Source organism: Tachypleus tridentatus, unplaced genomic scaffold (assembly GCF_004210375.1).
Source record: "Tachypleus tridentatus isolate NWPU-2018 unplaced genomic scaffold, ASM421037v1 Hic_cluster_2, whole genome shotgun sequence".
NCBI lineage: Eukaryota > Metazoa > Arthropoda > Merostomata > Xiphosura > Limulidae > Tachypleus > Tachypleus tridentatus.
In genome coordinates this window covers 50765185-50783447 of record NW_027467782.1, presented here as the reverse complement: position 1 = coordinate 50783447, position 18263 = coordinate 50765185, and the positions used below count along the sequence as shown (strand labels likewise).

Below are 18263 nucleotides of genomic sequence, written 5' to 3'. Positions count from 1 at the left end.
AGTCACTTGAAGTTGGCCTTTCCAGTCCTGGTTTACAGTTACTTAATGTTATGGTCAACTTCAGACAGAAGCTGTAGAGGGGATTCTGTGTGCAACCAACAAACCAACAAACCATGGCAGAACCCACACAGTCACCTGACTTTGAATCATAAGTATAAATAGGAATGGAAGGATGGTTCAAAAGATGTTCAGCAAATAACAGACAGTATTTCCAATTGGTAGTGTCTACTTTTCTCAGATGACTTAAAGATAGGTAACATTTGGAGACTATAAGAAGCCATGGTGGGATGGGCTGACCAGTGGATACCACAATATTATCCTAGGACAGACCCAATTCAATGACAGGCCATCTGGTCTGAAAAAGTATGGCCCATTGAGGAAGGAAAACAGAACCCCAGGTGGGATGCTTTGGTAAGGAATGAGGTTTTGAAGCATATAGTAAAGACAGTTGCAAAAGGTGGAGGTGCAAAGAAGGTTCATGAGACTATGTACAAGCTCTGAACTGGGGAAGTGCAGAAAGCCCCAGTGCAGAGCCGAAGTCTTTGATGATGAATAGGGTCTAGCATCTTTAAGGCTGATAATCTGGCAGAGCCATAGACCAGTGATCCATAGTTGAGTTTCAATCAAATAAGACCACAATATATCTTTAGCATAGAATGTTGATCTGCTCCCCAAATGGTGGTAGAGAGGACACGGAGGATGTTCAGTGCTCTTGTACATTTGACCCATAGCTGCTTGATGTGTGGTATAAAGGTTAGCTTACAGTCACAGATAAGCCCTAAGAACTTAGCCTCAGAGACCACAGGCAGCACAACTTCACCGATACAGAGTTCAGGATCAGAGTGAATACCCCGTTGGTGGCAAAAGTGCATGCAAACGGTTTTCGAGAGAGAGAATGTAAAGCCGTTTACTGTGGTCCACTTCAGTAAACAATTGAGGGCATTCTGTAGCTGCCACTCAATATACCTCATGTTTGACGATTGACATGAGATGGGAAAGTTGTCAATATAAAACCAGTTTACAACAGTGATGACATTAATTTTTATACTGAAAAGTGTGACACTCAGAACACAGTCCTGAGGGACTCCAAGTTCCTGTAGAAAAGAATGGGAAAGTGTCGAACCCACATAAACTCGGATCCTCCTGTCCATTAAAAAATTTTTAATAAAAATGGGCAAATGGCCACGTAATCCATATATATGGAAGTCTCACAAAATGTCATACCTTTGTTTTGTATCATAAGCCTTCTCAATGTCAAAGAATATCGATACAAGATGTTGTCATTTGAGAAAGGCTTCTCTGATTGACACTTCAAGTCGAATCAGGTGGTCCATGGTAGAGCACTGTTGTCGGAACCCACACTGGGTGGGCGAGAGGAGGTTGTTTGATTCAAGGAACCAAACAAGATGAGCATTAACCATCCTCTCTAAGGTCTTACAGAGACAGCTCATCAAAGCAACTGGCAACTGGATAATAGTTTGAAGGAATCTTGGGATCCTTCCCAGGCTTTGAGAAAAGCAGGACAATAGTCTAGCACCAGACATCAGGAAAAACATTCTCCTTCCAGATCTGGTTAAAAACAACCAGAAGGATAGTAAGAGAAGCATGAGATAGATGGTGCAGCCTCTCATAGTGTATATCATCAGGTCCAACTGATGTACTGCCAGACAGATGAAGGGCCAGTTTGAGTTCCACCAGTGTAAAGGGATGATTATAGTCATAGAGACAATCAGCTTGAAAGGAAAGAGGTGATTGCTCTGCCCGAGTCTTGATGGCTAAGAAGATGGAAGAAGAGGAGAAGTGCTAGATACCTGGCAAAAGCTTTCACCTGGAGTATCAGCAATGCTCTTGGTATCAGTTACTTCCTGACCATAAGAGAGCACGATTGAGAGGAGGACAGAGTGATATAGCACAGTGACCTTTCGAGTCTTGTCCCAAATAACTTTGGAACTGGTGGTAGAGGATATGCTGGTTGTGAACTTAATCCAAGATTCCTTCTGGCTTTGATATCTTACCCATCGAGCATGTGCACGGACCTGCTGGAAAGCAATGCGGTTTGAGAGTGTGGGATATCTACGAAAAATACCCCAGGCTCATTTATAGCGTTCTGTGCCATGTGGCAGGCAGGATTCCACCATGGATGAGGATATAGTGGAAAATGTGTTGAAGTCTTAGGAATACATTGAGCAGCTGCTTGTATAATACAGTCAGTTACTGCTGCCACACAGTCGTATATTGATGGCTTACAGATAATGGCAGGATCAAGTTCTGCAAGGGCAGTAAAAGAGGGCCAGTTTGCCTGACCCAGCTTCCACCAGGGCATGTGGATCGGGTGGCATTGACCACGGCCAGTCTCTCAAAATTATAGGAAAACGATCATTGCCTCGTGGATTATTTTCAACCCTCCATAAAAAATGGAAAAATAATGAAGGGGAGCAAATTGAGAGACCAATAGCAGTAAAGGACTGAGTAAGTGCATGGAAATAAAGAGAAGAACCAGTATTGAAAAGAGAAAGATTGTGATTAGAGAGCATATGCTCTACAGAGCAACCCCTCCTGTCAATACCAGCACTTACCCAGAGGGGATGATGTCCATTAAAGTCCCCCAGGATGAAAAAGGGAGACAGCAACTGTTCAATGAGAGCATCAAGGTCTGATAGATCATATGTCTCTTCAGGTGACAGCTAGAGAGAACAAATAGTGATGGTATGACCCAAGGAAACATGGATGGCTACGGCCTCCAAAAATGTGACGAGTGGCAAAGACAGTGTGGGCACATGCTGATCAACCAACAGTGCCACCCCTCCATGCACTCGTCCATCACACATCCTGTCATTTCTGTATAAAAAACCTGCCAAAAGGTGACTGTATTGGCACGTTTCAGAAATGTTTCCTGTAAGGAAAGACAAACAGGATAGTAGGAAGCAATCAGTGTTTTGATGTCAGCTAGATTAGAACGTAAACCTTGACAGTTCCATTGTATCAGGGTGGCCATTTTTATTTATTTGCAAGTGAATTGGTAGGAGTACCATTTTGTTTATGACCACGTCTTTTTTCCTTACTTTCCTTATTCGAGGGAGGTCTATCGACCTCCATGGATCCTGCCGTTGGTCAATTCAGCAGGTCTTTGCAGTTGAAAGGGGATTCCAGAGACTGAGGATGTAAAAAAATGATTGTTTTGCATCTTGAGGTGAGAGAGGAACAAAGCATGTGGACCTTGGGATTCGAGATGAGGTGGACAGCAATTTTCGAGCCTCAGGATAGGTAATGTTATAAATCGTTTTCAAATGCTACACCTCTTATTCTTCCAAACATTTAGGGCAAGAACAAAAGTAGGATGGGTGAGAGCTATTGCAATTGATGCAATGAGGGTCTGTTTCACACTCATAGGCATCATTATTCTTGCCACTGCAATGAGCACATGTCAAGGAACCACGACATGATGTCTTCGAGTGACCGAATCATTGACACTGGAAACATCGGAAAGAGTTTGGAATATATGGCCGTACTCTGCAATTAAGATAACCAGTGGACATGGTGACATAAATGTCAGAATGAGGACATTGGTCAGCACCATAATTCTATCTTTGCGAGTGGAGATACACCTCACTGTAGAGACTCCTTGGGCGGAGAAATCAGCGAGAATGTCTGACTCTGGGATGTTCTTCAAATCCCTCTCAACAATAACTCTTCACAATGAATTCAAAGTAGCATGAGGTGTAACCTCTGTAGGTATGTCCCCCCAAGAACCTTTGAATGCAACAGGAGTTCACTGTGTTGAGGTGTGGATGTTTCCACCAATATGTCACCAGATCGAAGCTTTTTTACTAACTATGGAGAGCTAGCAAGTCCCTCTAGTCCATTCTGAATGAAAAAAGGCAGACATTTGCCCTGAAGATTTGTTTGAATGTGAGTGCAATATAAGAAAATGAGGTACAACAGGTGGTACAGATGGTGAAGATTGCTGCTTAGAATTGTCAAGATGTGGTTGTGTACCTATAGATTGTTTTTTCACTATTTTATTAAGATTTTTAATTGAAGTATCCACAATAAAGAAAGAGAAATTTTGGTGCTCACTGACCCCACCCACCATGGAGCCCTATGAGGGGCTGTACTACAGTGTTAAACAAGGACACTGCAGCAATGCCAGGGTTTCATGAGCTATACCCAAACACCAGCATCAGATATAATGTCCACAACACCTGTTGAGAACATACAACATTAGTACTTGGTTAACCACAGCCTACGTGGACCAGCTGAATGACCCAAAGGGGGCCACCCTAAGGCTGCCCGTCTACAGGAATTCAAGGCCAAAGGGGTGTGTTAAAGTTAGACCCCTCAACCACCAGGATCCTTTCCTCCCCTTCTCAGGTTGCCATGCATGGCAAACATGTGGGTGGATGTTTAAATCCCAGAGGAGGTAAACTGAAAGAACAGAACCTTCCCTGAGAGGTCTCCTCACCACATACACAAATCAACACCGAGGGGTAGCCAGAAAAGAAATCTCATCATTGCAATGGATGGCTCATTCACACCATAGATCATGAGAAAAGATTGGAGATTTGCTACATTTCTGGATGGCACACCAATAATTGAGAAGTCTGGAGCATGCACCCTGTACACAAGTAGCACCAGGATGGAACTTGAGGCTGTCAAGAGAGCTCTTGGATGGCTTGTCTGAGAATCCTCTGATGTTGCCACAGTTGTGTTTGCCACTGACTCCATGGCAGTGTTGCAGAGAATCCAGAGTGGCTGGTTACCTGATGAGCAGAGAGAGGATACACCTTATCTCTGTGATAAGTCTCCCACATTTGTGTGTGTCCCAGGCCATGCTGGGGTCAAGTAAATTAAGATGATTGACCAACTTGCAGCAGAAGCAACAAACCAGCTGTCACTCTTTCTTCAAGATATAACACTCTTGTGCCAGCAACCAGCATGCCAGAGTAGAGAGTCTCTCATGCACACAGAACAGGGAGACAGAATTTTCAGCCTCAGGACCTCTTCTGGCATTCCTTGTGACAGCCACAACAAAGGCCCAAAAGATGTCACAGGAATCAGCTGATCACTGGCAACATTAACAAAAATACACTTGACCTCCTGTTGACTGGAAGGGTCTTATTAACTCTGAAATAATTCTCCCTGAATGAACATACAGTCTTATTAAATCTGTAATAATTCTCCCTGAATTAACATGCACTCTTATTAAATCTGTAGTAACTCTCCCTGAATGAGCATAGTTTTATTAAATCTGTCATAATTCTCCCTGAATGAACACAGTCTTATTAAATCTGTCATAACTCTCCTTGAATGAACATACAGTGTTATTAGATCTATCATAACTCTCCTTGAATGAACAGTCTTATTAGATCTATCATAATTCTCCCTGAATGAACATACAGTCTTACTAAATCTGTAATAATTCTTCCTGAATGAAGATACAGTGTTATTAAATCTGTAATAATTCTCCATGAATGAACATGCACTCTTATTAAATCTGTAGTAACTCTCCCTGAATGAACAGTGATTTTAGATCTGTAATAATTCTCCCTGAATGAACATTCTTATAAAATGTGTAATAATTCTCCCTGAATGAACATTGTCTTATAAAATGTGTAATAATTCTCCCTGAATGAACATTGTCTTATAAAATGTGTAATAATTCTTCCTGAATAAACATACAGTGTTATTAAATCTGTAATAATTATCTCTGAATGAACATGTAGTCTTATTAAATCTGTAGGAACTCTCCTTGAATGAGCACAGTCTTATTACATCTATCATAACTCACCTTGGATGAACATACAGAGTTATTAGATCTGTAATAATACTTCCTGAATGAACATACAGTCTTATCAAATCTGTTATAATTCTCCCTTAATGAACATACAGTCTTATTAAATCTGTAATAATTCTCCTTCAATGAACATACAGTGTTATTAGATCTACCATAACTCTCCCTGAATAAACATAGTGTTATTAAATCTATCATAACTCTCCTTGAGTGAACAGTGTTATTAGATCTATCATAACTCTCCTTCAATGAATATACAGTGATATTAGATCTGTAATAATTCTCCTTCAATGAATATACAGTGATATTAGATCTGTAATAATTCTCCCTAAATGAATATACAGTATTATTAAACCTGTAACAATTCTCCCTGAATGAACAGTCTTATTAGATCTGTAATAACTCTCCTTGAATGAACATAGTCTTATTAGATCTGTAATAACTCTCCTTGAATGAACATAGTCTTATTAGATCTGTAATAACTCTCCTTGAATGAACATAGTCTTATTAGATCAGTAATAACTCTCCTTGAATGAGCATACAGTCTTATTAGATCTGTAATAACTCTCCTTGAATGAGCATACAGTCTTATTAGATCTGTAATAACTCTCCTTGAATGAACATACAGTGTTATTAGATCAGTAATAACTCTCCTTGAATGAACATAGTCTTATTAGATCTGTAATAACTCTCCTTGAATGAGCATACAGTCTTATTAGATCTGTAATAACTCTCCTTGAATGAGCATACAGTCTTATTAGATCTGTAATAACTCTCCTTGAATGAACATAGTCTTATTAGATTTGTAATAACTCTCCTTGAATGAACATACTGTCTTATTAGATCAGTAATAACTCTCCTTGAATAAACATAGTCTTATTAGATATGTAATAACTCTCCTTGAATGTACATAGTCTTATTAGATCAGTAATAACTCTCCTTGAATGAACATAGTCATATTAGATCAGTAATAACTCTCCTTGAATGAACATAGTCTTATTAGATCTGTAATAACTCTCCTTGAATGAACATAGTCTCATTAGATCTGTAATAACTCTCCTTGAATGAACATAGTCTCATTAGATCAGTAATCCTTCTTCCTGAACTGCATTATTAAACATAAATTTTATTTTAACCTGTAGCTGAAGTAATTTTACTTAATTAATATAAGTTATAGAGTTGGTATTCATTAAAATATTTTGTGATTCTTAAAATTTATTTTTTTAAATTAAGATTTTATTAAAAAGTAAACAATGATTAATGAGGTTTAGATTACATTTGTTCTGAAACCTGTTTTGTAGTTGGTTTGAAACACAATTCTTGGAACTAATTAACTCTGTACAATCTTGAATTTTTATTTACAAAATTAATACAAGAACCAGAGATTAAATCACAAGGAAGACTTAGAAAAAGCCACTTTAAAACAAAATAAAATATCCTTAATATTATTATGTGTTTTTACCCTGTGTCCATAGGTGGAGATCAACATTCTCATAGCATAATCTTTTATAAAGTTCCATTCAACATGGAGTTATGAATTTTCTGTCAGATATAAATTCATTTTTCTGTACATTTCCAATATAGCAAGTCTTTCATAGATAAGAGTAAATACCTGATACGTTATGCACAGTTTCTAGAAGAAAATATATCTGTGCATTTCAGAGGTTATGGAAACACATTTTGTAATGCATACCTTGGAAAATAAATCTTTATTCTAGATGTGAAAATTACCATCAGCTCTGATCTGTCAGAATCTAAATACATTGTAATCAACATTACCACACACTTCTCAGAGTTCTAGTTACTATGTAATCAACATTACCACACACTGTGAATTTTCAAAGTCCATGTTACTTTGTAATTAATATAAGCATTCACCCTGATTTGTCAGAGTCCAAGTCACTTTGTAATTAACACTACCATACATTCCAACTTGACAGAGATCAAGTTACTTTGTAGTTAACATTACTATACATTCTGACTTGTTAGAGTCCAAGCCAGATGTACTTTGTCAGACATATCTCACAATTAATTTTACAACATATCTGATTTTCTGTGTATAAGACATTTGTTTATCCATAGTCTGTTAAGTTATTGTTTTGCTTCACCTTGAGTTATTCAATGTACAGAAAACTGTTTTGTCTTCCAATAATAGTACCACAGCATATAATACAACTTCTATTAATACAGTCAGAAATATATTTCCAAAAATGTACTTAAATACAGCTATTAACTTGTTGTTAAGCTAAATTAGCAATTTCTGAGCTGACAGTACATACACTAAATCCCCTCTCAACCTCTTCCTGGACTTACAAACAAGTCACACAATTTTGAACATAAACTAATTTAATATGGCATCTCTGTATGTGCAGATGACAAACTAATCTATTAATTTCATATGTAAAGCCTTGAACAAGCAAAGAAACATAGGATTTCTTCATAGTTAGTCAAGTATACTAGATGTTTCTAACAAGTATCAGAGGATTGGTTAGCTAATGTATTTAGTATTTATATTTGTGTTGTATGAAAAGTTTGGAAAGCCTGATAAAAGATGGTTTACAAAGTCATTTAACAAAGTTTATGATTTTATTTCAGAGCCAAGTTGGTTTCACTGAGGGAAAACTTTGTCTCAGAAATTTTTTGACAGTTTTAACAAGCGTAAGGAATAAGTTAGCAAAGTTTATAGAAGAGCAACTGGGTGGAAGAAAACATAAGGTTGTTACAAATAAAGTTTGGTCAAACTGGCCAAATGTTACAAATGTAGAACTGTTACGACTGGTGTACGTTACGGCTCAGTCTTAGGAACTTTCCTCTCTTTGATTTACATTAATGACACAGACGAACGAATAGTCAATAAATTGATTAAATTTGCTGATAGTATTAAATTCTTGGGTGTTGCTATGTTACAAAAGGATTTACATCATTCAGTGAGTTGGGTAAATAAATGGGAGATGGATTTTAATTATAAAAAAATGTAAGATAATCTATGCGAGTTATCACAATTTAAATTATTAGATTATTTATATATTTTAAGTAAAACCTAAGTTCAATTACCCATAGAGACATCTGTTATAAATAGCTAAGTGGTTGACAAACATAAACACTAATGTTTCCAATGTAAACTCTGAGATAGAAGAAAATATCATTAATTTTGTACATTTTATTCTGAAGCAGATTTATGTGAATTAAGTATGTCTACAGATATTTACCGATCTTTGGCAGTATCTGAATCATCTGGGGAAAGACGCCCATGTACGATGATTTTGTCTTTCTCCACATTAACCACTCTGTCATTTTTCTTCAGGTTGCAATCTGCATTTTCATTCCTTCAATAGAATATTTCACAGGTAGTTTATTTATACTACTAATTTGTTTTATCATTTATGCATTACATAAGCGGTAACTCAACTTCTTGAAACTATTAAACCGACAATACACTAAACAGAAATAAAAACAGGCGTGGAAGTCAAATAAAGATATCACTAACGTACATATATGTAATCCACGAACAGATAACTTGAATGTTTATTCATATATCAGAAAGAAAAACTTACGGTTCAATATTACTCTTATATTTGTACAAAAGCGACGCATATTCAGTAATTTCATATTCAACAGATGGCATTTCGCACTACTTTGATTCCTTAGCGAGTTCAATACGTAAGTTAATAATATGATACCACCAATATTTCTACTCAAGTTGAAAAACTAAATAAATGATACCACCTAAGGAAGGATATTCTAGATCGCAAGCGACCAACTACATGGTTGAATTAAATCAATAACGTTATAGGTTACCGACGTCAGGAAAATATTATAATTCACAACTTTTAAATAAAAATCTGATAATCGGTACAAAAATGTGTACAAGAAATCAAATTCACGAAATACAAAATTGTTTGCTTATTTTTTTATTATATACATACTATATTTCATCGTACGATAAAAGACGCTATTGGTAAAGTTACGCATGCTCAGTCAACTGTGTTGCAAGAAGCAGGTCGCTTAACACACACAACAAAATCAATAATACCAGCTGGAAATGTGGTCCAACTTTCTAATCTTTTCAGCAACATTTGTCTTAACAAATATGCAAATTAGAGCATTAACTATCTTATACTAACCTCTAATTACTTAAGCTTCAACACCACTAATTCAATTAGGTGTATAGTTCTTTAGTCACCACTAATAACCTAAAATATTTGAACCTGTAACTGTCACAAATAATTATTTTATCGTTTCTTTTGCTCATTACGGCACGTTTATAACAAACTAAATCTGCAGAACGTTTTCCGTAAATTTCTTGACGTAAGCATTGTTAACAAATTATTTTGAAAATGTGATACGTTATTTCTGGTGACAAAAAATCTTCGTTTGTTATTTACTGTACCATTAACAAAAAATAAAACTTAAATAATGGGTATAAATTATGCTACATTAAAGTAAAACAAACTAGTTAGCTTCAGTTATTAGTTGTTTATTAAATTTGTCAGGAAATTTATAAGAGATTAACATTGTTAATACAGGTTTTAGTAACTGTTTATTCAATATATCGAAGTTAATATAACATATTACACTAGATGGTTAACGTTGTTACATACGGATTTATTTTAGTAACTATTTGTTTATTCAATGTATGGAAATTATTATAACATATTACACTAGGTGGTTAACGTTGTTACATATATTATCTCATGTACACATATTTTTCTTTCTTATTCAGATTTTTAAGCTTAACAAAGTGAACTGACATAAGCATATACATAATGTTGGAGCCTTGCCAAAATTTGTCTGATGTGATTTACCACCAGGATAAATATATCGCACTAAACCTAATGTCTATTCTTGGGAGTCCATTAAAAAGAAAACAAAGAAACAAAGTGCAACGCTAGTTATGGGTACCATATATATATATATATAATTCTATTTTCATTCAACTTCCGTTTTTGTAATAATTGTCAGCAAAGCAAACGATATTAAAAGACGTGATCCGTGATGAGGAGAAAACCCACTTGCAGAGAAAAATATATATACATGTATGTAAAAACATACACATTTGTTTTCCAACGCTAATAAATAAAACAGACTTAACTCTATATCACGTACATTATAAGTTTAAAAAAGTCTATATTTTAAAAACAGTGTAACAGTAAGTAATATTTTCTGAAGTGTTTTAACAACCATAACATTCTACCACTACATGCTCCAGCACCTGCTCTTAAGTTAAGAGTAACCATACGGTCCTTTATACTATTTCCTAAGAGAGAGACTGTACATAATGAGCAGTGTGGACTAACTCTACTAGTGGACATGGTAGTGATCCAGTTCACTCTGGGAATTCTACATCACTGGACACACAATCTTATTACAGGACATGACAGTCTATTAACACTAATATTACAATAGTGATCCAGTTCACTCTGGGAATTCTACATCCCTGGACACACAATCTTATTACAGGACATGACAGTTAGTCTAATAACACTATAAGATTACAATAGTGATCCAGTTCACTCTGGGAGTTCTACACCACTGGACACACACTTACAGCATATGACTGTTATTAGACTAGTCAACATAATCTTACATATGATCTTATTCAGAAAATAACACTGTTGGGCTAAACAAGGTAAGCTAACATGAGATTATATTCAGAACATAATATTATTAGGTTACAAATAGTAAACTTCAGTGTGACTCCCTCAAAAATATATTTTACTAGTTTAATAAATATGCATTGTCATGTTTCATTGTAAAACAAGGGTAAATACATCAAATTTACATAGGCATCCATTTAGAAGGCTATTATATATATATATATATATATAACAATATATACTGCAGGGTAAACACATTTTCCAGTAAAGAAAACGTTTCTTTACTATAATTACATTTACAGCACAATAATACCCAGGCAGACAGAACCTACCAAATGTCAGAAGAGAACTCTCCTAGCTGCTTCTCTGCTGAGACATTGTCATCTGATAAGATGGAAGTGGCAGACTTGTGGAATACTAATTCATCATCTGGACTAAGAGGAGAAATTGAAGAAGATTCACTTCCTGAAACATCAATGTATCCAGAATCTCCTGCTTCATCTGACTTAAAGCCAATTTCTGCATGTTGAGCACTACCCTTATTTCCACATTTGTTTTCCTTTTCTAGGGATTCAGACATAAATGGTTCACATCTGCTACATGCATTGCTTATGTTTGTAAGATTGGTATTTAATAAGGAACCACTAGTTTCTTGTAGATCTTGGATGTCTCCCATTTCTCCCTGATGTAACACATTGCCTGACAGCAGTTCAGTACTTGGAACTGTTTCACTACCATAATTCACAATACTCTTTACGACAGTCTCATGTTGACCAGAGAATACATCTGTGGCTTCATCAGGGTCTTTTAGTTGTTCTCTCTTTTTAGTAACTTTCTTAACCATTTCCTGACTGTCTATGTCAGGTAAAACAAGGAATGGATCAGATGGTTCTTTGTGATGGTTGTACAAGAATGTATCAATATAGCTGTTCTGAGGTGTATAAAAACAGTAATTGTGTGTTGGTGTTAGCTGAGCATTTAGTGGATCATTTCTACCTTCTAGTAAAGATGTTGAGATTGTGGCATTATCTCCAGTGAGTTCTGAATTTTTATTTTCTTCTGAAACACTTCTGGATTTTCCACAGTGAACATCTGTTTCAATCTCTTCCTTTGATATGCTGTTCATGTGGTCTTTGTTTGACATGTCTATAACAACAGGTAAAGAAAGTTGAGTTACGTCTCTTCAATGTAAACATTTACTTGACAGAACTGTGACAGTGTACCACTAATAATATGCTACTATCCAACTTGACAAAACTGTGACAGTGTACTTCTAATAATACGCTACTATCCAACTTGATAAAACTGTGACAGTGTACCACTAATAATATGCTACTACCCAACTTGACAAAACTGTGACAGTGTACCACTAATAATATGCTACTACCCAACTTGACAAAACTGTGACAGTGTACCACTAATAATACACTACTACCCAACTTGACAAAACTGTGACAGTGTACCACTAATAATACACTACTACCCAACTTGACAAAACTGTGACAGTGTACCACTAATAATACACTACTACCCAACTTGACAAAACTGTGACAGTGTACTAATAATATGCTACAACCCAGCTTGACAAAACTGTGACAGTGTACCACTAATAATGTGCTTCTACCCACCCATTCATTAAGGAGAACAAGGCATGAGAAAACATGTTAAAATAACATTATAACATTGACTAAAGTAAATAAAGTATTAATTAATTATTGATCCAAATGCTATAATTCTGATAGCTATCCTTAACAAAATCAAAAACTTTTAAAATGAAATATTACAAAGTTTTATATACAGAAGGCAAAAACAAATTTTTCACTTTATATGTTTACAAGATATTACATGTGTCTAGTCAAAACATTATGAAAACTAACACATGTTTACACAAAATATTTTTCTTAATAATAGCTCTTTTCAATGCCAGGTTTGTTTAGAGACAAATAATAAAGAACATAAAGATGTGTGTTAATATTTTCTATTTATCTAAAAGTTTGGAATGTTTGAAGAGAAATATCCTTTTTCATGGTGGTAGGAAATTTCAAACTCACCTTTGGACATGATACACTATTCAAGGCTAAAACAAAGATTATACAGTGTTGTACCATGCATTCATATGTATATACACAAACATACATATCTCTCATGATATGAATAGAGATAAGAATGTAATAGTTAATTGAAACTCTAAATATATTTTAAATTTCATACACAATGAACTTTTAGTTAAATATTCAATAAGAAGAATATAAAATATTTTATTCCAAAAACATGAGAAAATCAAATCTTTACAAAATACATGTACACGAAGTCTACAGGTATATTATAAACCTGTGAAACTGGTTTGTAACACTCCCACAGCTATACATGACCAACTCTAAGGCCACTCCCTCCTTATAATCTAATACACGTGTTCATGTGACACTGTATGGGTATAAACAAAGCCCATTAGTTAATGTAGTCTGTCATGCAATACATTTAACACAAAACAATATATAATAGAGGTTTCCACTGAAAAGTGTCACAATCAAATGAGTTGAGGACACAGTTACAGTAAATTAATATATCAGTCCCTTAACAATTTTTACAATAGTGTTATAACATTAGTCACAAACCTAAATCAAGTTACTATATGGTGAAGTAAAACAGACTGAAAACCCCATAGATAATATATATTAAGTTACATATTTATCTTGCACATAAAACAATTCAGTATCTGATATATCACAGAAAATTGTACCACAAGCTAGAACTTAACTTAATGTTGAACATCTGAATGGCTTTTTTAAAACTTGCTCTACTATTCATTGTTCCTGAACACTCTGGCTGGTTCAATAATTATACCTATTTTTCTATTTTCATAAATGTATCCTAGTTATTTCAAGTGTTTAAGACTTACTGCATTCTTGTAAAAATGTTACTGCTTAGAAAGTTCTGTTACTCTGTCTATACTAATATTCCCAGAACACAAGGTACAAACCTAACATTATATGTGGGCTTTTGTATGAAAGATTACATTCAAACTAAATAATGTACATATGGATTCCAAAAGTTAGATCTATTTTTAAATACCAACTTTTAACATCTAAAATATTGACATAAGTGGCTCATCCACAAACTTAAAGTTTAAACAAAAGTTTTGCAAAGCAACAGACAAGGCTCTCTCTTCCTGTTATGCACTCCTTAAACTCAGTAACATAATTGATGTGGGATGAGTTTCAAACACCAATGACTCTAAACAATTGAAACATGTCACTTCTAGATTTTTGAAGATTACAGACTAAACTCTAAGCCTCAACAACATCTTACACCACGTATGGGTGAATCCATGATTACGTAGTGAAAAGAACTTACACGAGATACTGTTTATCCATTACAGGAAGCAATGAAAGAAACATTGTTTAGCGATGCATTTTTCTGTACTTCAAAAAATAATGAAGACAAACATCAACCCACTAAACAAACATCTAAATACCAAACTCTTAAAAAAAATCCAAACCATTAACTATCCAATATATCATCAAGCAAACTCCATAATCTAAAAACTCTAAAGAAAGAAACACATTTGCTTAGAAATGTTCCTGGGTACAAGTTTCCATAGCCTCAGCTTTTGGTATTCAAAAGCCATTAATAATCTTATCAGTGTATTTATGTATTTATTAAGATTTTTACCTTTTATAAATTTAGTCTATATCTTGATAAAAACATCCAATAATTCTGTCATTAATACGGGACCTAAAAACCTAACGAGATCTTTACTGTTTATACCAAGTGCTATTCTTACACAAGTATAAAACAATTACTACAGGGAGATTTATTAATCATATTAAACTGTTTAGACAACATGCTTAATAAATACTGAAATTTTAATAATACTACCAATGTCTTTTAGCCTGAAAGATTTTATAATATGAAGAGGTGAACATGTTAAAATGTTAAGCTACATGTTAGTGATATGACACTTTGCTCTCCTATTTCTATAACTACAACAGTAATATTTTCAGATGAAAATACATAACTAAAATACATTTAGTTACATTACTAAAAAAATAGTTTTTCCATTTTATTAGTATGTAATTAAATCATAATATAAATTTAATATTTCAAACATATTTAAGATAAATATAATACAAATTATGAACCTGAAGTCCCAGTTTTAATTTTCAGAATGAAATTGTGATGTGTTACTGGGGCCATACCAATGTTTGATGGCATCCAAAATAACTTCTTATAAGTAGTTACAACCAATTATTATAATTACTAAAAACTGAAAAAAAACAAAAACAACTTCCATTTTATCAACAAGCACAGTTTGAAATCTGAATACAACTAACTGCTGAATTCTTAGTAAACAAGCCAAAGATACATATGCAGTCAACTGTAAGCTCACATTTTACAAGCGGTGTGGAACTGTTCATTTTATCTGGAAGAGCTGCCTTGATGCAGGTATAAAGCCATTAGTTTGCTTTGTTACTCAATCAGGAAATTTATGCCCCCTTCAAGTTGGCTCCATGTGCAAACAAACAACTTCACTGCCCACAGAAGAGCCCCGCTTTGGATAATGGAATTAGATATTACACATTTGTTTAAAAATAACACCTGCTACTGTCATGTACTAGGTTTTCAACCACCAACAAATTTAATATAAAATCCTAGTGAGCACTTGGACTAGTCACTCATTTATCAAGAGATACAGTATCTTTGATGACAAGTTGTTGAACCACTGAAAAATGTAACCACTTGAAAATATCCATACACAATTAGATTTGATTTGAGAGTATGAAACTCTGTGTACCTCACATATTTTTGTACTGATTTTATTTTTATCTGAACCTGCTGTAAACCAAGTTTAGTTATTTTCCTGTGATCCTTACCTTTCATTAAAATCACTACACATTCATGCACAAATGGCTAAACAAATACATTTGGTTTATTTAGAATGAAGTGTATAAGAAATAAAGTTTCCTATGTTAACACACTTCATTTATTATAAGATTTTTATGCAAAGAACTTACAATAAAATACAGGTATTAAATCACAGCAGAAGGGATGACAAATACAGGTGACAAAAGTTACTATTACAGACATATGCAAGTAATTACATGTAACTTAATTTCAATTACACAGATTATGTAGATATGAGCTTTGGTTTTTACACAATGATATAGGTTCTGATGACGTGTCTTACTTTTATAATGTTAATTTCCTCTGCTGTAATAATATATTCCTTCTACTAATGAGATTCTTTGATACACTTTGCAGTTGAACAAGTTAAATACAGTATGATTGAAAAGTCATCCATCTTCGATGTGAATTGTAGCCGGTAGTGTTATAAAATCAAATTTATGTTTATCAATATCATTATTAATGAAATAACTTTATCACATTCATTTGTTCCATGTTCTTTTGTAAAATATTATTAATTTCCAAACAAAATAAGTAAGTACTTAGAGAAAAACTAAAAATTGACCTTGTAACCAGTATAACTAATTAAAGCCATCCTTCTCAGATTTCTTTACTTATAAAGAATAGAATGCATTATCTTGTCAGTTCAGTATCCCCATTATTAATATTTTTCAACAATAATCCAAGCTAATACTTCCCAAAGCTCATTTAACTTAGAAGACTTAGGTTAGTTATAAATACATATAGTAAGTCAATAATGCAAAACTATCTTTATAACAGAACTGAAATTACACTAGCAATAAATGAACTCAAAATAAAAACAGTGACATTCAACATGTTAATTTATTAGTAACTTATGATGAGAAACTACTGTTGAATGATTAATGAAAATTATAGACCTTAACTAAAATTAATTTGTCTCTACCTCTAAAATACACCTCTAAACACTAGATCACCATTCACCACTCTTCTTTGATTCTCTCTATCAGTCACAAATATTCTAAACTTAAGATTCTCTCTGCTCTACGATTTAAAAGTTTGTTATATAAAACGAACTGATGTAAACTTCTAGTGCAGATAGCCTTCGAGTAGCTTTGTGCGAAATTAAAAAAATAAAAAATAAGTAAACTTCCCATAAACACTCTTTCCATTTAATTGTCCTTTCTTTTGGCTCACATTTCCTATCAGCATCACTATAGGTCCAACTTTCAACAATAATATAAAACATACATTCTGGATGGTGTTTCAATTATGGTTTGCAATTCTATTTTTTCCTTCTGGGTCATACCTGCCAGTCTGAAATTGTAATTATTAGGAGAACATACAACCACAGAATACACTGTATTATAATATTAACCAAATACAACTCACCAATCTTTAAAAATAAGCCACTCTAAGTCTGTATACTTCGATAATATATTTCAAATTACTAATTGAAATGTTCATATCAATTATTCTACCAATCACATTTCGTTACACGTCAACTTCATTACAAACAACCTTAATTCTTAACCAAACTTTATTGTCGATGTCAACAAGATATCCTAACGTATTCTTTTGCACCATCTAGCGGACAAATAATTAATTAATAGGGTATTCGAAAACGTATAAGTATAATTTTCTTTCTGGAAAATCAGAACATATTCTACATATATAATTTATATTTGTCATATTTCATTGACTAAATAATAACAACATAGTAAATATCAGTTTATTGTAATAAATGTTTCAGGTCTCCATACAAGAAGGCAATGAATGTTTATGTGCTCAAAGAAATGTCTACTAAATCCCTACACTTGCTAACAGGCTCGGCATGGCCAGGTGGTTAAGGCATTCGACTCGTAATCTCAGGGTCGCGGGTTCGAATTCCCGTCACACCAAACATACTCGCCATTTCAGCTCTTTCTCGTTGGCAAAAGAGTAGCCCAAGTTGGCAGTGGGTGGTGATAACTAGCTGTTTTCCCTCTATA

General features: G+C 34.2%; 1 protein-coding gene across 4 annotated transcripts in view; it reads right to left on the bottom strand.

The window, feature by feature from the left end:
* The window catches only part of LOC143243333 (uncharacterized), a 32356-nt gene extending 14519 nt beyond the window's left edge, over nt 1–17837 (bottom strand). For 2 of the 4 annotated variants that reach the window (XM_076487182.1, XM_076487180.1), the window contains exons 1-3: nt 13440–13597; nt 11721–12534; nt 9001–9117 (exon numbers count right to left, since the gene is read on the bottom strand). In XM_076487182.1, coding sequence (XP_076343297.1) covers nt 9001–9117; nt 11721–12534; nt 13440–13449 — 941 coding nt within the window. In that variant the 5' untranslated portion in view covers nt 13450–13597. Of the gene's footprint in view, nt 1–9000; nt 9118–11720; nt 12535–13439; nt 13598–17664 lie in introns of those variants that run through there. The other 2 variants (XM_076487181.1, XM_076487179.1) reach the window with 2 other exon arrangements.
* Nucleotides 17838–18263: the final 426 nt, after the last annotated feature.